The sequence below is a fragment of the Neophocaena asiaeorientalis genome, unplaced genomic scaffold (genome assembly GCF_003031525.2).
Source record: "Neophocaena asiaeorientalis asiaeorientalis breed wild unplaced genomic scaffold, Neophocaena_asiaeorientalis_V1.1 scaffold671, whole genome shotgun sequence".
In the NCBI taxonomy this organism is placed as follows: domain Eukaryota; kingdom Metazoa; phylum Chordata; class Mammalia; order Artiodactyla; family Phocoenidae; genus Neophocaena; species Neophocaena asiaeorientalis.
In genome coordinates this window covers 1721043-1747962 of record NW_020175533.1, presented here as the reverse complement: position 1 = coordinate 1747962, position 26920 = coordinate 1721043, and the positions used below count along the sequence as shown (strand labels likewise).

The 26920-nt window shown below is 35.9% G+C and overlaps 2 protein-coding genes across 3 annotated transcripts in view; both read right to left on the bottom strand.

Annotated features, from left to right (window-relative positions):
- The window catches only part of SLC15A2 (solute carrier family 15 member 2), a 55130-nt gene that overhangs the window by 25337 nt on the left and 2873 nt on the right, over nt 1-26920 (bottom strand). Inside the window, exons 2-6 of the mRNA XM_024769242.1 lie at nt 17696-17760; nt 11503-11677; nt 9580-9667; nt 8839-8980; nt 613-705 (exon numbers count right to left, since the gene is read on the bottom strand). Of these exons, the coding sequence (XP_024625010.1) occupies nt 613-705; nt 8839-8980; nt 9580-9667; nt 11503-11677; nt 17696-17721 (524 nt within the window). The 5' untranslated portion in view covers nt 17722-17760. The remainder of the gene's footprint in view (nt 1-612; nt 706-8838; nt 8981-9579; nt 9668-11502; nt 11678-17695; nt 17761-26920) is intronic.
- The window catches only part of EAF2 (ELL associated factor 2), a 53522-nt gene continuing 38206 nt past the window's right edge, over nt 11605-26920 (bottom strand). Inside the window, exons 6-7 of one of the 2 annotated variants that reach the window (XM_024769258.1) lie at nt 17696-17760; nt 11605-11677 (exon numbers count right to left, since the gene is read on the bottom strand). In XM_024769258.1, coding sequence (XP_024625026.1) covers nt 17714-17760 — 47 coding nt within the window. In that variant the 3' untranslated portion in view covers nt 11605-11677; nt 17696-17713. Of the gene's footprint in view, nt 11678-17319; nt 17761-26920 lie in introns of those variants that run through there. The other variant, XM_024769257.1, reaches the window with a different exon arrangement.

Genomic DNA, 26920 nt, shown 5'->3' with positions numbered 1-26920 from the left:
TTCTTAACTCATTGGAAAATACACATATAGGCACAGTATAAACATGAATATGTACGACCTGCTTCTTGAACAACTCTAATCTTCTCTACTGACTGAACCAAGAGACATCAGAATCTATCAAGAGTCTCTGGCATCATAAACATCAAGAGCTTAATAAAGAGGGAGAGAGAAACTGGAATATATGGAACTACACATAAATGGAAATAATCCAAGCTTTGAAAATGAATTCTACAATGTATTATAAGGAAATATCACAGACAGTTTTTTTTAACTCTGGTGAAGGTACAATGTGTGGATGGGTGAATAGGTGAGGGAATATGGAGGGCATGAAGGTTTTAATGTCTTCAAGCACATGAAGAGTTTTTATCAAAAGGATACTAACTGGGCATTCTACTAGTCCCCAGATATTTAATAAAAACAAATGAGCTCACATAAAGCAGGAGAGTTCAACTGGTCAAAGTTTTTTCCTTAACCAATTTGGTATTAAAACAGATTGGAAAATAAAGGGACATCATTGGTAAGAAGACAGAAAAACATCTGTAATGAATGTGTGAGACATTTACCTGCCCAATGGAGGAAAAGTGGTTTAGTTTATTCCATGATTTTACTCACGTGTGTAACATTTGTCCCCCCAGTATTGGTAAGGCACCCATGGACTTGATCACATGGCCAAGCACATACACCAAGGAGAGATAGATGATTGTCCTGTTGAGAGAGTTAAATCAGTCAGTCTACAAACAGAATTCAGAGATTTGAGCAATTACAGACTCAGAGTTCATACTGTTCTCAGTGCCAGGATAAATGGAGCGGCAGGAGGAGAGGGTGGAGGAGGAAAGAATTACCTGAGATATGCAAATAGAAATAATAATGGTGAATGAAACAAACAGTCTAGAAAAAGAGACAGTAACTATTTACCCTGTAGTGTTAGAGATAATGGACATTCCTTTCTCATACCTGCTCTCTCTTTTCCCTCACTAACCCCACACAAACACAGAGTACCCCTGATCTTGTGTAGATATGTCATGACCAGGTTGGATTTGTAGCCAGCGATAATGTTTTAAGTAAGGAGAACCAGAAGAACAGGATACTTTGACCTGAGGTTTCTTCCAAGGAATGTCTTTGGCTCTAGAAATCCATAAGGGTCAAGAAAGAATGTCACACAAACAGGAAAAAAGGGATAGTTAACACAAAGAACTTTCTCTAAACACAATCACTGGGATATATAGAGAGGTAAAGGGCTCTCAGGTTCAGTCTGAACACTTGGGTTAATTGTAATCCCCACCACAGTTTCCTCATGGACAATTTCCCAAGGGTAAGAAAGGAACCAGGGTCTTTGAACAGACTTTCCAGTGATATAGCTTATGCAGTTGATAGGGACTTGTTGTTATGCTGTTTTTTCAAAAAAATCTGAATGACAAACAGGAAGTAGAAGAGTGAGGAATTCCAGTAAGAACATATGTAGAGATATACACACTGAAACACGGCATACTACCAAATATACAATGTGTATTATTTGTATTAGGACACCAGTATTCTCTCTCTATATAAGTAGAATATTAATACTAGAAGGAACCTTGGAAATTATATAGCTTACTTCTGTGACTTTGAAGTGTTATATGCTAATGTGGAATATAAAGAATGGAATGAAGGTAGCAGAGAGAGGCTGGAGATGTCAGAAATCTCAGAATGTGGATTTCTCATTCTAAATGCCTAATCTTCCTAGGTTGGCTCTCCAGGGAAGGGATCTTAGAGGGTTTATAATGGGAAGCAGGGGATAAGAAAGCTGAGTGACTAAACCAGGGCTAATTAATATTAGGGGAAGGGGCAGCCTTTTCCAAAAGGCCTTGTAGTGTCTTCTGGAGAAAAGTTTCCTTCATTGGAATAAAAAGAATGAATAGAAAGAAAGGGAATAAAAAGGGACTGAAAAAAAGGCCAAAAATTATGAACACAAAATAGATGATCTATGCTAAATCATCACAGAGAAAAAACAAAAGGAGTCTGAGCTGGAGTGATAGTCTGCGTTGGGAGAACAGGGCAATATCAGGTTGTTGGACTAAATGAATGAGAGAAGTGTAAGTGCCTTAAAAGGAAAACAGGCAACCTTCTAGGTGAAAGATTCAGGGAATTAGTCTAGAATGTGAAGAATATAAGACAGGAAGCTAATGGCAGAGAACTTTAACAGAAGGAGAGAGAAGTCAAGAGAGATCATTGGGGTCATTACAATCCCAACCACAGGACACAGATCTGTTTTAGATAGACTTGACCAATCTTCCATTTGCAAATGAGGAAAGTGAAATCCAGAGAAGTCAAAGGATATTTTTAAGGTGACATTCTAATTAGTATTAGGACTAGGTCTAGAACTTCCACTTTCTTACAGCCCAGCATTCCTTCAATTTTATCATGAACAAGTTAATGTGGAAAAAGGAAAGGGAAGAGAAAGAAGTTTTAAATTTTATTTAACTGTAAGAATATCAAAAGCCAGAGACATTAATTAACGCTTAGGAACTGAGAAGGAGTATGTGCAGTAGGCATATATTATTATACATACTTCCTCTGATGGCAGAGGAAGAGACCTAGCATTAAGAGGGTCAGCTCTGATGAGACAAAAAAAAAAAAAATAGTGGGGGAAGGACATGCTATAGACACACTCAAAAAAACCCTAGAAATTGTAGAGAAGACATCCAAAAGCATATTTGGCAATAAACACATTTAAGAGAGTGGCTTTTAGTGATTGCCATGATCAGGAGTCCAGAGTAATAGGCACAGGTCACAAGGTAAAAACCAACACTAGGGACTATGACTAAAAATGTTATTCTCTCTTAAAAGCAACTAAGCATCAAAAATTGCATCTGGGGCTTCCCTGGTGGCGCAGTGGTTGAAAGTCCGCCTGCCGATGCAGGGGACACGGGTTTGTGCCCCGGTTCAGGAAGATCCCACATGCCGCGGAGCAACTGGGCCCGTGAGCCATGGCCGCTGAGCCTGCGCGTCCGGAGCCTGTGCTCCGCAATGGGAGAGGCCACAACAGTGAGAGGCCCGCGTACCGCAAAAAAAAAAAAAAAAATTGCATCTGAGCATGTAATTAACCCTCTCAGTAGATGTTTATAGAAATAATGAAAATCCAGTGTCCATGCTTAAAAATTTTCTTTTCCATTGTATATCCACTGGCTACTCTTTCCTGTGTGTAGCCCTGAAGGAAGGTTCACCTCTTTCCTGACATAGCGAGTTCCTTATACAAGAGTCAGGGACCCTGGGTACCCATTTTCTCTTAACAAAGCTATGATTCTGTGACTGCAAACAGAGGAAGCACTTTTAATAGAAGTTGTTTACTAAATTCAGATGTTTCTAATGTTATAGGATGTTTTTCATCCTGAAGATAACATCTGAAGAAAAGGAGAGGAGTTTTAAATACTTATATTCTTATGTTGCTGTCATCATTGTTTTTGTACATGTGAGCTCACACACACTCCGATAGAACAAGTTACTCATGTTTTCTCCAACTCACTTTCGCTCAGAAAGAGATACCAATTCATCCCCAAAGAGTTTTGTTATTTAAAAAGCAACCACAGGGCTTCCCTGGTGGCAAAATGGTTAAGAATCCGCCTGCCAGTGCAGGGGACACAGGTTCGAGCCCTGGTCCGGGAAGATCCCACATGTCATGGAGCAACTAAGCCTGTGCACCACAACTACTGAGCCCGTGTGCCACAACTACTGAAGCCCATGCACCTAGAGCCCATGCTCTGCAACAAGAGAGCCACCGCAATGAGAAGCCCGCTCGCCGCAACTAGAGAAAGCCCGCACACAGCAACGAAGACCCAACACAGTCAAGATAAAGATAAGATTGGAGCTGATTTCTTTGATTTGCTTTAGTGTTTTCACAGCAGGAAATGCTTTCAAATCATTTTCTGTATGTAATCTGAATGCAGGTAAAGAATTCCTCAATTTGTCAGAATGCTAATTAAATGTAATAATAATTTGTGTAACCTGCTGTGATACTAAAGTGGCTAATGACAATCACTTGGGTTTCCAACCAGGAAGGGTTTGTTTTAATGCACATGTCTAATTTAAGAAGTTCACTGCTTTATTGTCATGTAATATTGTCGTTTGCTTGAAATAGTGCAAAGCAAATAGTTGACTGATCACTCCTTAAGAATTTATGGTTTCTTGTAAAATCAACAGAGAATCTATTTCCAAAGAAAGAAATATTAAGTAATAATTTAAAAATTTACGGGGAAAGTATCTCAGGCAACTCATAACAATTCCTAGATGTTTTTTATTAGTCCATAATGTTTTCACAGTAAGAAAGGCTCTAAATTTATAGATAAATGCTGGGCCTGCTACCTTAATATATGAGTGTGGTTGCCCTGGATGCAGTGCAGAGGATACACAGAGGTGATAATTTCGTGCTCCAAGAGAATTAATGGTGGAAAGTTACACGATGCTCAAATAGCTCCTTCCTTAGGAAAAAGGAAACTATCCTGAAAGTCACACACCTAGCAGAATCTATTGGAACCTTGGGACTTAGATATTTTTATAATCCTATTTCTTTTTTTATAGAGCTTCAAAAAATCATCTTTGTTCAAAAAGAGGAAATATTTTCTTTACTATAAACGGACAGAACTTTTCTCATATTTTCACAAATGTTGGTGTTCTTCTATTTCAGGAATTAATTTAAAATGTTGTCATCAAATAAAAATGCCCATATTATTTAAATTTTTTTAAAAGCCCCATTTTTTTTAAATTTTTTTTTTTTTTTTTTTGTGGTACGCGGGCCTCTCACTGTTGTGGACTCTCCCGTTGCGGAGCACAGGCTCAGCGGCCATGCCTCACGGGCCCAGCCGCTCCGCGGCATGTGGGACCCTCCCGGACCGGGGCACGAACCCGTGTCCCCTGCATCGGCAGGCGGACTCTCAACCACTGCGCCACCAGGGAAGACCTAAAATATTTCTTTTATTATTATCAAGTGTCAAAGGTAATCAAGGCTATTACTCTTGAGGCACAAAGCAGATGTTGACATAAGAATGCTCTTTGTCACTACCCCTTATTGTCATATGCCATGGTGCCAGTGATGTCTCACCCTAATCCCTGGAACCTATGACTATAATGAGATGTCACTTCTTTAATTATGTTATATTATATGACACAATTGACAGTAAGATAGTGAGATTAACTAGATGAGCCTGATCTAATCATATGAGCCCTTAAAAGCAGGGACTTTTCTCTGGTAACAGAAGGGGAAGAGATTCAAAGTTCGAGAAGGGTTTGATATACCATACCGATAGCCTGAATATGGAAAGAACCATGTGTCAAGGAAAGGGGACACCTCCACCTGAATGATGGCAAGAAAATAAGCACCTACAATGACAAGGAAATGAATTCAGCCAACAACGAATGAGGCTGGTGGTAGATTATTACCCAGAGTCCAACCTAGGAGACACCCAGACCTGTGAGCCAACTGACTGGCTCCAACTTCTCACTTACAGAATTGTGATATAATAAATGAATCTGGTTTTAAGCCAAAAATAAATAAATAAATTTATTTTAAAAAAGTAGCTGAAGTAGAGATTAAAAAAAAAAAAAAAAAAAAAAAAGCAATCACAATACCCACAACAAAATAAGTCATCTTCACACCTGCCCACACCTACCTCAGTCTTGTGCCTACATTTGAGTATCTGAGGGTGACTAAATTTATTAATTGAAACACTTGCTGTGCTGTGGGCCTGTTATGTACCAGGCACTGTTCTAGGTGCTCTGGATAAAAATATAAATGAGACTTTGTTTTCTAAGTGTCTGAAGAAGGTATTAAATTCATATACAATAGTTATGATAAGACAGTTTGGTAAATGTCACATGAGGGTAAAAAATAAGGAGTTCAGAGAACTTTAGATTACTTCTGGCTAGTGGTGAAAGGTGAGGGGCAGAGAATACTCCACTGCATAGGTGGAATTTGAACTGAGCCTTAAAGGGTTTGGACATAGAAGGCTGGGGAGGAAGGAGATTCCATGAAGTAGAAACTATGCAAACAGACATGGAAAAGAAATGTCCCTGTTTATCATTAGGTAAGTATTAGTATTTTGTTTTTCTCTAGTGTACATTTTTGAAAGGGAGTATGATAATAAGAGCAGAAAGGTAAGTTGGATGAGATTAGTAGACAGTGTGTTAGCAGAAATTTTTGAGCAGAGTAGTAATATGAACAGAGATTTCTTTTAGGAAGATTAATTTGACAGTAGTGCATAGACTCAATTGTGAACAAAAGATATGGGAAGCAATGAAAACATCATACATGTCCATTTCAATAGCCCAATTTAGAGGCTAATGAAAACCAAAACTAGAGTAGTGGTGATTGATGGCCATGGGATTCAGTGTTGAGGAGGGAGAATGTGAGAGAGATTATAGAAATAGAATTGGCAGAATTTGAAAACTGATTGGATGTGGGAGTATAGGAAAGCTAGGAGAGAGGATAAGGTGGAATATCCAGGAGATGAATGCTAACATGCAGTTATAATGCATAAGGGCACTTGAGTGACAGGTTAAGATTACAGAGTTTGAGGAGCCATTAGCATATAGGTAAAACTGACACCGCAGAGCCTGCTAAGGGAGAATCTGGAGAAAGGGAAGAGGGTAAAAGGTATACACTGGGGAAATGCCTACATTCAGGAAAGAGTAAAGTAAACAAAACGCAAAAGAAAAGCCAAATGAGGAAGAATCCAAAAAAGTAAAAGAAGCAGAAAATACAGTGTTAGAGAAGCCCAGGAAGTTTCAAGAATTTAGGAGTGATAACAGACTAAAATGTTAAAACATGTTCAAAGTGAAGAAGAATTTAGAAAAGACCACTGGGTTTGATAACAAAGAGATCATTACCAGTGATCTAAGAGAGAAGAATTTCAATAGGATAAAAAGATGACATACTATATATTATTTCACTTACCGTAATCTGCTTTGTATTAAAGCTAGTTGAATATGAACACCATGAAGCAGGTATTATGTCTTATTCATCTTTTTATCCCTCATGGTTCTTTGGACAAATAGAAGTTGCTCAATAAACATTTACTGAATTAAACCCGATCAGCTTAAGTTGAATCTAATTGGATTCTACTGCACTGCATTACATTACTCTACCCTAAGGAGTGATAATGAAGAGTGAGAAAGGAAGGCAACAAATAATAAGTGATTCTTTTAAAAATCTGAAGGTAGTGGTAATAAGACAAAGAAGATAGAAAAAGAAAGGTTAACAATAATTTTGTTTGTTTAAAGGTCTCATATTTGCCCTTGCTTTTAGGTACAGGACAAGAGTGTCTCTGAGGAAGAATTTGAAGGAAAGAGATGGAGGTATTGAGGGTACAAAGACACCAAGGAGAGTGATCTAGGTGACAGTGATACACTTGTAAAAATTCATCCAGCTGTACATTTAAGACTTTTGGATTTGTGTACTTTATGTAAGTTATACCTCAATAAAAATAAATTCAAAAAAAATTAAAAGTACCTCATAAAGGATTGAGATTGAGGGCACAAGTGGAGGTTGCTAAATTTCCTCTGAAATAGTCAGGAAGCTATTACTTACAAATCTCAGATCTATACTTTTTCAATCTTAAAGGAAGTCGTTTTAAAAATAAATAAAATTACTACGTGATATATGTGAGTCTTTTATTCTATAACTGAATGAAGACTATATACCATGGTTTATACTTTCTTTCTGCACATAGTGCCAACCCTCTATCTGGATGGACTCGGTAACTACTACTACATAAGGAGCAAACATAGATCTCAGCCACCTGCCATATCTTTCCCAAGGCAAGAAACTGTGTTTAGTACTAAGTTGTGGTTGTAGTGCTATATTGGGTGCTGATTAAAAACTTTAGAAGAATGAATATATCTAGGCCAAAGTGAGATAGAAACCAAGGATTCCTTGTGAACACTAGGTCCACAAGAAATCCTGAAAAAATATTCCACGGTTAAATAAGTTTGGAAAATACTACATACCATAACCTCCTCTTGGATATTTTATAGTATGAGTTCACAAGTTAAAGGCTGTAAGAAGTCATGCAGTAAAGATACCTTTTTAGCTTTATTCAGCCTAGCATTTTCCAAACTTATTTGACTATGAGAGCTTTATGTTCCCATATAACATTCATTAGATCCTATACAACCAATTTTCAACAGAATGCAGTTTGAGAAATGCTAATTTAGACAATTCCATAGATGACAAGTCCACAGAAAATACCTGAGTGATGGATATCTAAGAGCCATCTCTAGCCCATGAGAATGATGTTATAGGGGACAAAAATAACACTATTCCAAACATATCTCTTGGTGCTATTTTCAGGGACTTAAAAGATACTGAACTGAATAGACCATTAGTCTAATTCATGAAGATATTTATTATATTATTAAGAAATAAACTACAGAAGGTTAGAGAAGAGAAACAGAGATAGTAAAAGAGCTAAAAAGAGGGATTCATAAGAAGATAGTAAAAGTGTTGGGATGACTCAACCTAGAGAAGAGATGGATAGTATATTAAATAACTACATTGAATTATAAATTTTCTTGTGGGTAGCAATCTCTATCACCTGAGATCAGAACAAGAACTAGTCTTAAATTACAGAATGGAAGATTAAAATTAGGTAAAAGAAAAAAACCCTGCTGACAGAAAAGGGTATAGAAATATTGGAAAAACTGATAATGAAGAGACAAAACCTTTCTGTATTGTCAGTCTGAGAGAGATTCTTATCTGTCATGGATGACATAAGCATGTTCTTGCTTGGAAGCAAAAGGCTAGAAGTGATAGTCTCTGCACAATTAATATGCGCAGCTTCTTGGACTGTGACCTCCCATCATCCTTACTTGAATTTTCCCAACCATGAGTCAGCAATGGCTGCTCCCAGGATGGGAGTGAAATAACAGAGGCTGGTGAAGGCATGGTATACAGATGTGGAAGTGTCTTCACTCCAGTGCAGGAAATACAGGAAATACAGGGTCAGCACAGCTGAAGCAAAAAAAGAGAGACAAAACAAAATAGATGCATTAAAATGATTTATGGAGCAGAAGAACATTTGATATGGTCTTTGAAGTTGATCTTGACCTTCAACACTCCTGTCAGTGAAGTGATGAGGGGTGATTGCTGGGCAGTAGAAGCAGGGCCCCTTGGAGTTGTGGGAGTAAATGGGGCTATGCTTAGTATACAAATGCAATACTCCTCCCTATGAGGAGTACATAGCATCATTTAGGCCAATCCAAAAGATAACATGGGGCTTCTAATATCCCTTCCTTCTCCTTCCCAGCAATGATATAACCCATAGACCCGAGGAACAGAAATGAAGAATGGAATGTCGATGATGAGAGTTTTTCCACTTATATTTTCATAGGCTGTGTTCTGATTTCCACTTGGTCTTTCTGTTCTTGGCCTGTATGAGTTAGTAGGTGAAATCCTGTGAGGCATTTTTTGGAAGTCTTCACCAAAGAAAAGGACCAATTGGATGAAGGCAGAAAGAGTAGATAAGGGAAATAAGTGCATATGAGATAGGTTGTTACAAACATGGGGTGAGAGTGAGTGGAGAAGAGTAGGACTCAGGGACACAAAATTACCTTTCATGCCATAATAGGAAAAGCGCTCACAGAATTCATTCACCACAATGAAGACAATACTCAGTGGATAGTTGGAGCCACAGATTTTCTAAGAAACAAAAAGGCAATGGTTCAAGCATGAACTGTATTTCCCTGTTTAAACCATTAGATTGCTCCACAACAGAAAAAAATCATTTATTTTAAGTTGCCATGATAGGTCATGTGAAACAATGGCCCCTGCTCTTCATGAAACAGCCAGTATCACACTAAAAGTGCTTGCATCGCTGATTTAGCAGTGAGAAGCTATTCTGAATATTACTTTGTTCCTCAATTCATTTAACATGAAACTGCTCAGGCATTCCTTGATACTAGACACCAGGACCTGTTCATCTTCCCACAAGTACTAAATGAAAAGCCTGGGGCTCTGAGGAGGAGAATAATCATACTTATTTTCAGGAACAGAACAAAGAGTTGGCCTATGGAGCACTTGATGTCCAGGCAGTCACACTCACATGTCAGTATCCTGCTTAGCTCCACTGTGCGGATTAACCTTTCTGTTTCCACTTGCCCCATTCACTGTGCTGGGAAAAATCCTAGCAACATGAAGGTTTCCCATTCAGTGGCTACTGAAGCCAGGCACAGAGCCTAGTACAGATTGCTAAAGGTAAGATGACTGATCACCTTGACCTTGGGCAGAGAGTTCTTAAATCTTGTCAAATTAAATGGCCATTCTTTCTATGAAAGAGAGATTCTATAACATTTTCATGCTAATCCTTTTGGGCATTAAAAGGACTACGCTATTTCATGCACTGTATCAGTCAGAATAAAAGGAACATCATATATTATTTCAAATCCTTACCCATTATGATAGCCCAGTCAATATGAGAGGGGGATGGAGATATGTGTCTTGGTTCAATCGAATCTTATCATGAGATTTTTATTGCCTTTTCTTATTCATAAGGTGTACATACATCTTTGTAAGCAGCCTCAAATTCTTTGGGACCAGAAAATGTATAACTAAATAAATTAATGTATTCATTCTTTTATCCACATGGATATATAAAAACAACCCTCCAAAATATTAATATACATTAACGTATGATAAAAACTTGCTTGGAAGACAATATGAATTAGTCTTATTACCTTCCCAGCTCACAGCTCGAGAATCATGCAACCTGAAGTTTAGTTAACACATTTCTACTAGCTATGTAACACTGTCACTGGCTGTGTTAACATACTGATCCAGGCCATGTCACTATACTTGGCTTTATACTTCAGTTTTGTTATTCCAAAGAAACTACCACCTCTAGAATACTACTACAGTTACCTCTTTGTCTGTAGTAAGAATTCAGTAAATACTGGCTAGTATGTCTGTATCCTCTCCATTTACAGGATTTTGATATGAGGATTGAATAAGAATTGGCAAGTGCTTTAACAAGTGTATAAAGTAAAACATTATTATTACTTCCTTGTTTCTCTGTCCTTTCTCCCACTGTAAACTGGAACACAGTAACAGAAACTAGATCTATTCTAAAACTTCTCTTGGTGGTCAGCATAGATTCTGTGCACAGGGGAAACTAAGGGCTGAGATTTTTTTTTGGTGAAGAAAGAACAATCACACACAGTTCTCCAGAAAGGAGTACTTGCCAAGTTTCCCTGGACATTCAAATTGCTTTTTTTCCACCCCAGAGAAACTCAGAATATACAATGAAATATAGCCAAGTCCTGGATACCAACTGAAGAACTCTACCTCTTTCTGCTGCTTCCTCTCCTAAGTTAAAGGAAACTTCTGTTTAGGTTTGGTTTACAGGTTAATTCTAACTCCAAGAGAGAATAGTTTTTAATACTCTAACACAACTCAGCGTGAAGCTCCAGGGGCCAAGGAGGAGAACCAAAGGAGTAAGTCTGTTCCTACCAGAGACAGAACTGAATCTGAAGACTCACCGGAGATGGCTTCTTTGGAAAGCTGGGGGGTCGAGGTGGTACCTCTTCAGGGGAGACAGGTAAAAAAGGAGTTTCCTTGAACTCATTTTTCTGGAAGAGATTCATGGCTGGCTCCTTACTCTCTCTCTCTTCAAGCATTTGGCTTCGGTAGGCAGTTGGGACAGCTGCCAGGCTACTGTGAAAAGGGGGACTGGGAGGGGAAGAGGGGGTGGCTTCAGCAACTAGGTTTAACCCTGTGGGTGTCAGGCGTCAGCAGCCGCCTGCAAAGCAGAAAGCTATAGAGAAAGGAAGGATTGGGTCTCAGAGACTAGTTCAAAAGAACATTTATGTCACAGGGAAGTGAGAATAACACATCATGGAATGAGACAGTATAATGCTGGAAAATTTCAAATGAATGAAAATTAGTTAAGAACACAATGTCTGGAACATAGCTTAGAGCAGATTTTGAAATCGATTTCAGGGTAATAATAGCTACCATTTATTGCACACCTATTGTGGGGAAGGTTTATACACACACACACACACACACACACACACACACACACACACACACACATATATCTACATGTTCTAATTCTTACTACTATCCCCATTTTATAGGAACTAATGTCCTAAGAGGTTATGTAATTTGTCCAAAGTCATGTGGCCAGTAAGTGGCAGATCTGGAATTTTCACTATGCCACTACAGATTAGTATCAGTAATGCCTGTGGTCATTACTTAGGAATGGAAACTATGGAAATAAAAACATAGCAATGTAGGGGAAATGAAATGCATCGAAGAGGGAAAGTTATCTCCAAACAGAATTTGGAGAGATACAAAAAATGTTGATTTTTGGTTTTCAGCATAATAAAGTTCAACTAGAAATGTCTTATAAGCAATTAAAGAGGTGGAGCTGAAGAAAACAAAAGGAAAGGGTTGGTGATGTACATTTAGGAATCATTCTTCTCCTTTGCTAAATTCATTCCCTGTGTTTTCATTTTCTCACTTCAAGATGAATCCATCATTTAATTAGTAAATAAAATTTAATTTGTGTAAAAATTATAAGCCAGTTATTTTCTAGGAACCATTATAAACATCATATTTCTTAATTTTCAGTGAATGGACTCCCAAATGACTCCAGAATATAATATTTAGTTCTTATCAGAGGAGGAACAAGAACAGAGATGACAATGATAGATACATTTTAGACAGTATTATTTTTGCTAAGTCAAAGAGGTAAAAGAACAAGAGAGTACGGTGCCCATCTAGATGTCAATCAAAAGAAAAAGGAAAAGAATGGCTAGAGAGCAATAAGAAAAATGAGGACTAAACCAAAAAAGAAGTCAGGAAACAGGAGAATGAATTATTTTATTTAGAATATGATAACCTATGACTCTCTCCCTCATAAAATTCTTACATTACCTATTTGAGTTATTGACAAGTAAGACCAGGAGAAACTCTACCCTTTCCTCCCTAAACTCCATCTTAGACTTTGACCATGTTTCCCCAGCTCCTACTCACTCCTCCTCCTGCTTCTCTCCCATCAACCTTTACCCAAAGAAGGGTCCACATCATTTCTGTTTGTGACATTAATGATTAAGCTACAGTTATTCTTTCAGGAACTACTGCACTTTCTGACCTAGTTTGGTTAATGACTCTGGATACAAAACAAATGAACAGTCAAAACTTACTAGTCAAATTAACCACTAGAGGCACAGATGCTTTTAAGATCTAATTATATCACCGGCTCCCCCTGCTCTGGCCTTGTACCTCTGGAATAGCATTTGATCTCTCAGAGCAGATGGAATAGCACCGGTAGGCAAGGCACCAATTCATTTGTGCTTATAGGTGCCCTAAATAGCAGACTTTAGAGTACTGGCATTGGTTCTCTGATACTCGTTTGTTTAGGTGAAATTCTTCTTTTGATTATGGCAATACCATGCTAGCATTTATAAAATCGAATAGTATCAGAGATGGAAGGAATCTTAATCTTGTCCTACATAAACTAAACTTCCCTGATGCTAAAAATCACTTAGGGATATATATATTTACATATATATTTATATTTGTATATATACTTATAACTACAAATTTTCACAGCAATTCACACACACACCACACACAATTTACAGGCCTTTGCTTTGAAAAGTCTTATTGAATAGATCTAAGTAGGTATCTAAGAACTTGTATTTTTAATAAGCATCTCTGGTAATTCTTATAATAGGGATTTGGTGAACACTGGTTTTTAATCCTTTTCCTAGTCTAGCCTGAAGAATATTACAGAAGAGCCTCCCAGCCTCCAAGACCTATTCTAGAGCCTTTTCTATCTTATCAAGATGCCTCTTGTACACCATCATTTTTGCTAAGTTGAAATCAGATAGAAGGATAAAAGGGAAAAGATCAAAGAGAAAAGCAATTCCTGAATAGAAATGAGTACAAACTCTTGAAAGATAAAAAAAAAATAACAGAGTGAAAGAATCTAAAATATCAGTGATAAGAGTAAAAAATATTTGTGACCTCAATGATTATGACAGAAGAGAGTGACATTTTACAATCATGTACAAAAAGGAGGCTGAAAATGACAGATACTAATATAGTCAGAGAGAAGAGGCAAATATGAAATTAAAAGAGAACATGTGTTTAGCAAGGTTTATGAATACAAAATAATCACATAGAAATAAATTGTATTTAAATATCAGCAAAAACAAATAGAAAAGGGAATTTAAAACATTATACCAGCTCTAAAAGCATAAAAAATACCTAGGAATAAATCTATTGAAAGATGTCTAAGACATCAACACTAACCACTCTTAAAACATTATTGAAAGAAATTAAAGATCTAAATAAATGGAGAGACATACCATGCTCATGATTTGGAAGCCTCAGCAAAAATGTCAGTAATCCCCAAATCAATCTATAATTGCAACACAAAATCCAACAGGTTTTGTGAGTGTAGAAAATGACAAGTTGATTTTTAAAATTCATATAGAGATACAAAAAGTGAAGAATAGCAAAGGCAATCTTGAAGAACAATAGTGGAGGATTTGCACTAACCAGTAGGAGACCTATTATAAAGCTATAGTAATTATAACAGAGTGGAACAGACACAAAGATAGATAAGGCAACCAATGCAACAGAACAGAGTGCAGAAAAAGACCCACACATATACTGAGGCATCAGTTATGACAAACGTGACACTGCAGTGCCGTGGGGGAAATGACGGTGTTTTTAACTAAAAAACACCATCTAGGGCTTCCCTGGTGGCGCAGTGGTTGAGAGTCCGCCTGCCGATGCAGGCGACACGGGTTCGTGCCCCGGTCCGGGAAGATCCCACATGCCGCGGGGCGGCTGGGCCCGTGAGCCATGGCCGCTGAGCCTGTGCTCCGCAACGGGAGAGGCCACAACAGTGAGAGGCCCGTGTACCGCAAGAAAACAAACAAACAAAAAAACAAAATAAAATAAAAAACACACCATCTAGATACTCATATGGAAAAAAATATGTTTACCCATGTTTTTATGCATGGTGTAAATATATCTTACACCATGCATAAAAACCAATTCAATATAGATTACAGATCTAACTGTCAAAGTTTAAAAAATTAAAGCTTTTAGAGGAAAACGTAAGAGAGCATCTTTATGGCTGTGGATAAGCCAAGATTTCTTAAATAAGACATAAAATATGGTAACCATAAAAGAAAAAGAATTGATATACGGGACAGTATTAAAATCAATAACTTTTTTGGGCTTCCCTGGTGGCATAGTGGTTGAGAGTCCGCCTGCCGATGCAGGCGACACGGGTTCGTCCCCCGGTCCGGGAAGATCCCACATGCCGCAGAGCGGCTGGGCCCGGGAGCCATGGCCGCTGAGCCTGCGCGTCTGGAGCCTGTGCTCCGCAACGGGAGAGGCCACAACAGTGAGAGGCCCGCGTACCAAAAAAAAAAAAAAAAAAAAAAAAAAAAATCAATAACTTTTTTGTTCACCAAAAGATACCATTAAGAGCAAAAAGACAACTCACAAAGTGGGAGAAAATACTCATATTACATATATTGTCAAAGGATTTGTGTCCAGAGTATATAAATCACTTCAAAAATCAATAAAAAAAAGGTTCACATTCAGATTTTTAAAGTTTTTTGCAATTATAAATAATACTGTAATAATAACCTTGCAAAAATAAGTCAAATGTATCTGTAGAATGAATTTCTAGAAGTGAGATTACTGTGACAAAAATGTTTTTATAATTTTCAAAACTGAAGATTCATTCCCTTTTCTCTATTGAGTTGTTTGTCCCCTTCTTGTAAGTTTGTAAGATCTACTGATTTTGTTTGTGGACTTTTAAAATTAAACGTAACTTAAAAGGCACAAATCTTAAGTATAAAACTCCACTATTTTTTACATATGTGTAACTCACACAACCACCACCCAGGTAAGATTATATATATTTGTAATAAATATTTATTTATAATAAATATTGGGTTGGCCAAAAAGTTCATTCAGGTTTTTCCATACCATCTTATGGAAAAACCCAAATGAATTTTTTAGCCAACCCAACATAATAATATATATTATATATTATACTACTCCTACGAATTGAGTCAGTCCCTTTGAAGAAGGTTTCAACCTTTTTAGAACATATTTTTATAATATTTTTCCCATTCTTGAGTTGGTAATTTTGATTCATCTCTTAATAAATTGGAAATTACTAAAGTAATTATTACATGAATGATATGTGAATGATACAATTCCTGAATTCTGACATGTCTAAGAATGCCTTCTTGCCAAACTGTAGATGATATTTGATGAATACATAATTCATAGGTCACACTTATACCTTGTGCTGACACAGCTTTACTAACTTTAGAGTTTTAGTGTAGTGTTACGGAATAGTTCAAAGCCCACTGATTTTTGTTCCTTTGTAGCCAACTTACTTTCATGCTTATATTATCATCAGTTAGTGGATAAATAAACTATGGTACATCCAAACAATGTAATAATATTATTCAGTGCTAAAAAGAAATGAACTATTAAGGCATGCAAAAGACATGGAGGAAACAAGTGCATATTACTAGGTGAAAGAAGCCAATCTGAAAAAGATGCATAATGTATGATTTCAATTATAAGATATTCTGGAAAAGGCAAAACTAAGCAGACAGTAAAAAGATCACTGATTACCAGGGGTTGGGGTGTGGAGGAATGAATTGGCAAGAGCACAGGATTTTTAAGGCACTGAAACCATCCTGTATGATACTACAGTGGTAGATAAATGTCATCGTACATTTGTTAATACCCATAGAACGTACAACACAAAGAGTGAACTCTAATGTAAACTATGGACTTTGGGTGATGGTGTGTGAATGTAGGTTCATCAATTATACAAAAAAAAAAAAAGGTACCACTCTGGGGCAGGATGTTCATACTTGGGGAGGTTGTGCATGTGTGGGAACAAGGAGTATATGAGAATTCTCTGTACTTTCTGCTCAATTTTGCTGTGAAACTAAAACTGCTCTTAAAAATAAAGTTTATTAATTAAAAAAAAAGAACTTGCTGCTGGTTAGTGACTCTCAACTATGATATTTATCATTTTCCCCCAATTCAAAAATGTTATAGGTATAAATATTAATTATTTATCTCATTAACATAAATGCTTATTTTTACTCTCAAAAGCAAAATAAGAAAATGATTTAAAAGTATCAAAGAGATAAGAGAACATGATAAAATGTGTGAGAGATAAGAGGACAATTGTTTCATTAAAACAATTACTTAGCTTCACCTTTACCCTAAACTTTAGCTTAATTTTCAACCAAAATTTAAGGAATATCAGATAGAAAGACTCAGAGATGTAATTAAAACCTGGACATTTATTATAAATCAACAGTTTTGCCATTCACAATTGAAAACAGCAGTGTGGTAAAACAGAACACTGAACCTGAACTTCAGAACACCTGATCTGCCACTTGTTAACAATATGTGGGCAAGTAACCTAACCCCTGAAGTTTGTTTTCTCATCTGTAAAACTTCCTAGGAGTTTTGTTAAGATTAAATGAAAATACATGAAAATACCAGTACCCATAAAAGGTAAAAAATGTAACATCAACTGAAAATTCTGAATCAGATTAAATTTCTCTTATCATCAAAGTTAAGATACATTTTCCTCAGCCTTAGGAATTTTTATTCTTAATATAAAATAAATTATCACATGTCTTATAAACTTTATACTTATAGCTGAATATTTCTTCAGTCATCACTGTCACTTCCTGATTCACTCAGCTGCAAATCATTTCCTAAAATAAAAAAGGAAAACTGTAGTAATTGAATATTTAATATTTTTGGATAACATAGATGTTTTACAAAATATAACCCCAAGGTGATCCTGTTTAGCCAACATTATGTCTTTAAATTATAGGATAAGCAATCTGATTATTAGTCACATCAGTAGCAACTCAAAGAATTAATATTACCTGTAAAGAAAAAATAAACCACCAATCTTCAGCATAGTGTTAGTATCACTTGGCATCTATGGATATTTTAGTCTTCTTTCACATACCAACATCACCCTTCTTTTATACCACTGATTTAATTACATCAGGAAATGAGAAAATGTGGTTCAGAAGATCAGACTATTTTGAAGAGTGAAAAAACGTATAATTTTTTACTACAAACTCAGTCAAAGTCATTAAGTAGTGTATGTTAAGAGTACCTCATCATTGATTCTTTTGTAATTCATCCATGTTCTTACAGTCACGGAACTTACATTCCAGTGGGGGAGACAGACAATAAACAAATATATAATGTAATATTTATCCTAAGTAGGGATAAATATTACACTATTTAGATGGGTCTGGGGAGAGTGGTGAGAGATGCTATTTTAAATAGGGTAGTTAGGAATGCCTCCTCAAGGTGGGACATTAGAACAGAGATCCAAATGTAGAGAGAGAGTAATGAAAATACAGAGGTGGGGGAAAATGTCCAGGCTCAGGTAAAAGCAAATACAAATGCCCCAAGGCAGAAGCATGCTTCTTATGTTCTCTGACAGCAAGAACACCCCTGTGGCTGGAGTGGAATGAATGAGGAAGAGAATGCAGGGAAATAGGTCAGAAAGATATCCAGAAGACCATGGTATGTAGATCATGGAAAAAACTTTAGATTTTGTTTGAAATGTAATGGGAATTTAATTCACTGGAAAATTTTAAACAGGCAACTGACTTGAACACTATTGTATATCAGTGAATAGACTATAATGGTGTGGAGGAAACATGGAATCAGGGAAAACAGTTATGAGTCTATGCAGTTTCTCATGTAAGATATAATATCAGCTTTAAGAAAGACAAATACTGTATGACTTCACTTATATGTGGAATCTAAAAAACAAAACAAATGAACATATAAAAAGGAACAGAGTGACAAATACAGGGAACAAACAGGTGCCAGAGGGGAGGTGGGTAGGGTGAGGAGAGAAATAGGTGAGGTACAAACTTTCAGTTATAAAACAGTGATAAGTATGAAATGTACATTATGGGGAGTATAGTCAGTAACTATGTAGTACCTTTGTATGGTGACAGATGGCAACTAGACTATGGTAATTGCTTTGAAATGTACAGAAATATCAAATCACTATGCTGTGTACCAAGAACTAACATAGTGTTGTAGGTCAATTATACTTCAAAAACAAACTCAGAGAAAAAGATCAGATCTGTGGCTACCATGAGTGGGGGGTTGGGGGGAGGGGAAATTAGATAAAAGGCAGTCAAAAGGTACAAACTTCCAGCTATAAGATAAATACTAGGGATGTAATGTATAACATGATAAAAATAATTAACACTGCTGTATGTTATATATGGAAGTTGTTAAGAGAGTAAATCCTAAGAGTTCTTGTTTCAGGGAAAATTTTTTTTTCCTATTTCTTTAATGTTTTATGTATATGAGATGATGGATAGTCGGTAAATCTATAGTGGTAATCATTTCAGGATGTATGTAGTTAAACAGTTGTACACTTTAAGATTATACAGTGCTGTATGTTAATTATATCTCAATAAAACTGGGGAAAAAAGAAGTAATACTGGCTTAGACTCAGGTGGTTCAGGTGAAGGTGGTGCTAAGTGGTCAGATTTATAATTTGCTTTGAAGATGGAGCTTACAGGACTATCAACAGTACTGGACTTAGTACATGAGAGAAAGAGAAAAGTGAAGGATGACCCCCAAGATTTCTGGTCTAAACAACTGGATAAATGGTTGTATCATTTACTGAGATGAGAAAAACCAGAGGAACAAGATTGTGTAAAAAAAAATCACAAGTTCAATTTTTAACAAGGTACATTTGAAATACCTAGTAAAGATTCAAGTATATATGGTATAGGCAATTGGATATACAAGTCTGAAGCTCAGGGTAGAGGCTACAGCTGCAAAAGATTTGGGAGTCATTGATTACAGGGGGTTTATTTGAAGCTATAGGATTGGATAAATCTTTTGGGTGGTAAATTACAATGGTTAACAAACTCTTGTATTTTTAAACTACTCCACAATCAACAAAAGCTGGCATATTTTGAAGTTAATATCCAATTTAAGGTGAGTACTTTTTAGGCCATATATAAACTGTTGTAAGATACCTCAGTCCACTGCATGAACTCCAGAACTAATTACATCACTTGATAAAGAAACCTGCTAAAGCTTCATTTGTGCATCTGGTTCACATGACCATTTTCTTATTTTCAAGGCTTCAGTTTCTACTTATTATGGCATAAGAATGTTTATCCTGATGTGATGCCTATAAAATGAGTTTCTCAAGTGACACAAACCCTAATGTCCTGAGTTCCGTTTTTCTTAATAGACTTCATACTACGGAGGTTATAAGCACAGCATTACCGTGCTGTTGGTTGAAATGTTCAGTTTTGAAGATATGAGATTAGCCTTTGAATATGAGATGCTTAGTAAAGGAAATATGTTTTCAATCAAAATGGTAATTATGACTTGGAAAAAAGAGTATACCCATAGCAAATGCATTCAGATACCTAAACCAATGTTTCTCAATGAGAGCAATACTGCCCTCTAGGAGATGTTACAGAAATGTACGTGAGGGGTCTCTTGTCCCAGTGATTTGAAGATTGCTAGTGGCATTTAGTGAACAGGGAACTTAGGAATCTTAAATATCTTGTAATGCAAGGACCAATCGTGAACAATAAAGAACCCTTCTACATTCTGTAAAACTTTTGAAAGTCCAGTGGGATACTCATGTACTTGAGAGGTCTGTTTATAATTTTAAGGCCAGAACTAATTGCATTTTTATAAACTAAAAGTATCCTTTTGCACAGACATAAAATTCTCTGAAATTTACAAGGATGCAACTATCATGTAAACTGAAAGAAGACTTTACTTTTCTTCTGAGACCTTTACAAAGACTTTTTAAAATTGTTTCTGAAAACACAGTGATATCTATGTTGCTCATTGGCTTTGGGTCAGCAATACAGCACCTCAAAACTTATCTGTGTACGCAATTCTATGAATATGTATGTATATACCTTTCCAGTCCTTATTTTAACAAGATAAATAAAAAGAAAAAATATTGACATATGAGTTGAATATTGCCTTGCTTCCCTTAATTCCAAATATATTCATTAAAAGTAAGTGCAAGCATATGGCACTTTGTTATGTTATCTCACCAGGCCTGAACATTTACGAAGTAGAATATCTATTACTTTACTATAAACTATTTTTATTTTGTCTTAATATTACATTAATTATTTTCAAAGATATATGTGCCTAGATGATATTAAGCTATGAAATTCATTTCAGAATAGTAAAGGGGACTTAAATATATGTTATAAAAGAGGGTGTTGAGTTTGCTAAGGTTGAAAATGGGATGACTGCAGTAACAATAAAAAAGGGTTTATTTCCTCTTAGGAAACTTAAAGTTTGGATAAAATATATCAAGCAAAGAAATTCACTATTTTTTTAAAAGAAATTCCAAGTGGTTACTACTTGTATAACAAGATTGCTGCTGATTTTTCCATATCATTGTTGCATCCAAAATATTTCTAAATTCTTTTACTATTTCTATAGTTTGTGGATTCCTTTGGATTTTCTATGTAGACAATTACATTGCCTACAAATAAGGATCATTTTATTTCCTGTTTCCAATTCTTATTTTCATTTCTTTTACTTGTTTAACCACATTTTCTAGAACCTTCAGTACAATGTTGAATAGAAATCATGATATTAGTCCTCCTTGTCTTCTTCCTGACTTTAACGGAAATGCTTCTGGAGTCTCTATTAGTATAATGTTGGCAGTAGTTTTGTTCTTCGTGATTAATTTTTATAATGTAAGGAAATTCCCTTATATTCAATCTTCAGTAAAAGTTTTAAAATTAATAAATACTGACTGTTGTCAAATTCAAATTTGTTGAAATGATCATATGGCTTTATTCCTATAATCTGTTAATGTGGTAAATTATATTGATATAATTCCAGATATTGAACATTTCCTACACTTCTGTGATGAGCTTTACTTGGTCATGATTTAGCTTGCTTGTTTTAAGTACCGTGGTTATTCAATTTGCTAATATCTTATTTGGTAATTTTACATCCATGTTCTTAAGTGAAATTGGTCTATAATGCTTTTTGTCTTGTTCCTGTTCAGTTTTGATATTGAGATTACCCTAGAATTATAAACGAATTGGGTCGCTTCCCCTACTCTTCTATTCTCTGAAACAGTTTGTAGAAGATAAGAATTGTTTGTTCCTTGAAGATCTGCTAAAATTCATCTGTAAAATTATCTTCAATTTTCTAGCATCTTGGGGATATGGAGATAGGATGAAGGAAGAAGAGACGTTGTTAATGGTTTCTTCAGACTTTCCACTTCTTTTTGAGTCAGATTTGGTAAATTATACTTTTTTCCTAGAAAATCATCCATTTTTATGCCAAATATACTGGGATAAAATATTTGTAAAGTTTTCATAATGAAAAAAATAAAAACATACTATAATTTTAACCACTTTTTCATTCCTAACACTGTGTTTTATTCTTTTTTTCTTCATCAGCCCTAGTTACAGGTTGGTCTTCTTATAAGTTTTCAAAGAAATAACTTTTAGTCTTGTTGATCCTCTAATGTTTCTTTGCTATCTATTATACTAATGTCAATTCTAATCTATAATACTTTCTTTCCCTGTTTTAAGGTCTTATTGTTCCTCTAGTTCCTAAAGGTGAAACTTTCACGCATTTATTTTCAATTTTTTTTAAAAAAGAACATTTTGAGGCTACAAATTTCCCTCTATCATTTTGGTTGCACCCCAAAACTGTTGAGATATTTCTGATATTGCTTAATTATAAATATTTTATAATTTCAGTGTAATTTCCATTTTTTTGTGTGTGTGTATCAGGCGGACTCTCAACCACTGCGCCACCAGGGAAGCTCTGTAATCTCCTTTTAACGTGTAAGTCACTAGGTATGTGCTCCAAAGTTTCTAAGCATGTATTTTAAACTATTTTTGTTATTTATTTATATTCTCATTGTTTTATAGCCATGTGATATGATCAATAAAATATGAATTCTTTTAAATGTGTTATTTCATTTGTCCTAGTAGAAAGTAATTTCCATAAATGGTTTATATTATTAAAAGAATGCCTGCTTCTCATTTTTAGATTGTAAGATTCTACGTATTTACTGTTAGAATGGGCATGTTCAGCCTCCCAAGGCAATAGAAATAAAAACAAAAACAAATGGGAGCGGGGCTTCCCTGGTGGCGCAGTGGTTGAGAGTCCGCCTGCCGATGCAGGGGACACGGGTTCGTGCCCCGGTCCGGGAAGATCCCACATGCCGCAGAGCGGCTGGGCCCGTAAGCCATGGCCGCTGAGCCTGCGCGTCTGGAGCCTGTGCTCCACGACGGGAGAGGCCACAACAGTGAGAGGCCCGCGTACCGCAAAAAAAAATTGCTGGAGAGGGTATGGAGAAAAGGGAACCCTTCTATACTGTTGGTGGGAATGTAAGTTGGTATAGCTACTGTGGAAAACAGTATGGAAGTTCCTCAGAAAACTAAAAATATAATTACCATATGATCCAGCAACCCCACTCCTGGGCATATGCCCAGACAAAACTATAATTCAAAAAGATGCATGCACCCTTATGTTCATAGCAGCACTATTCACAATAGCCAAGACATGGAAACAACCTAAATGCCCATCTACAGATGAATGGATAAAGAAGATGTGGTACATATATACATATATACAATGGAATACTACTCAGCCATAGAAAAGAATGAAATAAGGCCATTTGCGGCAACATGGAAGCAACTAGAGATTATCATACTAAGTGAAGTAAGTCAGAAAGAGAAAGACAAATACCATATGATATCACTTATATGTGGAATCTAAAAGATGACACAAATGAACCTATCTATGAAACAGAAACAGAATCAGGTACAGAGATATACTGGTGGCTGCCAAGGGGGAGGGTGGTAGAAGAGGGTTGGATTGGGAGTTTGGGATTAGCAGATGGAAACTGGTATATATAGAATGGGTAACCAACAAGGTCCTACTGTATGGGACAGGGAACTATATTCAATGTCCTGTGATAATGGAAAAGAATATGAAAAAGAATGTATATAAATATAAATAAATATATATATATAACTGAGTCACTTTGCTGTATAGCAGTAATTAACACATTGTAATTCAACTATACTGCAATAAAAATAAATTTATAAAAGGTATAAAAAAGAAAAAATAAATATGGACACAGACACACAGAGAAGGAAGACAGAGGCCAAGTTTGGAGCACTGTGTCTACAAGCCAAGGAAAACCAAGGATTGCCAGCAACCACCAGAAGCTAGGAGAGTCACAAAACAGATTCTTTTTCAGATCCTCCAGAAGAAATCAACCCTGCTGACACTTTCATTTTAACTCCTGGACTCCAGAACTGTGAGAGAATACATTTCTGTTGGTTTAAATCACCTAGTTTGTGATATTTCTTAGCATCCCAAGAAAAATATCACAGTGTGGTTCCTTCCATTTGTTTGCGCTCTTGCAAAAAATAAACTGCTTCCTATGACCAATTTTAATTTACATAAATGACACTGTGCTGTGGACCAAAAAAAAAAAGATAGAATTTATTATATTTAAAAAAGAATTTATTATATTTAAAAAATGTTAATTGTGTTGTTCAAAGATTTTATACCCTTACTAAATTCTGTATCCTTGAGTACAGATACATTAAATCTACCATTACAATAGACTTGTCAATTTCCCCTACTTCTGTCAATTTTTGTTTTATATACACAAATACACATATGTAACTACATTTTTTAATATGTAGTTACATACATTATGAAGGTATATTATTATGGGCATACAAATTCATTACTGTTTATCCTCCTAGTATTTGTCATTATTTGGCCATTCAAGAAATCAGATGCTATAATTTCACCTCTCAAGTTATAAATAATAGCACTAAATATATAAATAACTGGAAGTTCAAAAGACCTTTCCTAGTCCCTAATTAACACATAGTTTTACACTATCATAACCATAACCACAGTTTTACTCTACCACCCATGCTTGGCTCCTCCCTTATTTACTTCTGTTTTTAAGTTAGAGCAAGTCGGTCTTTCCTAGATATTTACTTTACCATTAAAATTAATACAGTGAGATTAGTTTTAAATATACAGAAAGTCCCATTCTCCCCCAGAGGGTATCAACCTGCGTGCCTTTATTAAAAAGAATTTACTGAGCATCTACTATGTATCAGGAACCGTGTCAGGTGCTAGTATTCAGTGATAAGCAAAATAAGCAAGATCACTGCTCTCCTGGAGCTTATACTTTAGAAGAGAACAAATGAAAGAAATATAAATTTATAAATGATAATTGATATAAAGAAGATATTGCTCTGAAGGTCTATAACAAGGGGGATTTGATCTTTTCAGAAAGGTCAAGAAAGGCTTTCTTGATAAAGTATATATAAAACTACCATCTAAAGGAGAAAAAGTTAACTACATGAAAAGAAAGAACTATTTCTAACTGAATGGACAGTATGGGTAGAGTCCCTGAGGTAAGCAAAAGTATTTGAGTATGGTGACAAAAAGAAGGAAAATGTTGCTAGAACAGAAAGGGCAAGACTCTTATGTTAAAATGTTTTGTCTCTATCCTAAAAGAAATTATAAGCTATTGTAAAGTTAAAGTAGGAGAGACAAATAATACTTGAATTATGAAAAGATCAATATGGCCGCAATGTACTTAGTAGATCAAAAATGGGTTTGAGTAGATAAGTGGTGGACCAGTTAGGAAGTCATTGCATTGTTAAAGCAAGAAATAATGGTAAGTTTAACTAGAGTGACAGTGGTGGAGATGCAGACAAGTAGATGAATTTGAGATTAAGGAGGTAATATAAACAGGACTTGGTGAAGGTGAAAGATTGACTATACTGTAAAGAGGGAGAGAAACTCAACCCTAGAATACAATCACTTCTGGTTTGCATAATTAGATGACTCCTGCCTTTCACTAGGAAGAAACATAGTGAAAGATTATAAATTGGTTTTGGACAAGGTGAATTTGAAATGCCTTTTAATACGAGATGTGTTGGACTTATGTGTCTAGAGCTCAGAGGTGTGGGTCAGAGATGCAAATTTACAAGTTATCTATATATAAGTATTGACTGCAACAGAAATATGGAGATTATCTGTGGAAAGAATATAGAATAAAACAAAAAAAGGACCTAGAATTCAGCCTTGCAGAACCCCAGCCCTAATGACTGAGTAAAAGATTATAAACTAGCAAAGAAGAGTCAGAAAAGTATCTACAAAGGTAGGAGAAAAGCCAATAGGACATTATGTTACAGAGTCAAAAGGAAATGAATAATTCAATAAGAAGGTAATGGTTGAGATGGCAGAGAGGAGAAGCAAGAAGAACTACAATTCTGCAGCCTGTGGAACGAAAACCACATTCACAGAAAGATAGACAAAATGAAAACGAAGAGGACTATGTACCAGATAAAGGAACAAGATAAAACCCCAGAAAAACAACTAAATGAAATGGAGATAGGTAACCTTCCAGAAAAAGAATTCAGAATAATGATACTGAAGATGATCTAGAATCTTGGAAAGAGAATGGAGGCAAAGATCAAGAAGATGCAAGAAATGTTTAACAAAGACCTAGAAGAATTAAAGAACAAGCACCTAGAAAAATTAAAGAACAAATAAACAGAGATGAACAATACTATAACTGAAATGAAAAATCCACTAGAAGGAATCAATAGCAGAATAACTGAGGCAGAAGAATGGATAAGTGACCTGGAAGACAAAATGGTGGAATTCACAGCTGTGGAACAAAATAAAGAAAAAAGAATGAAAAGAAATGAATACAGCCTAAGAGACTTCTGGGACAACATTAAATGCAACAACATTCACATTATAGGGGTCCCAGAAGGAGACAAGAGAGAGAAGGAACTCAAGAAAATA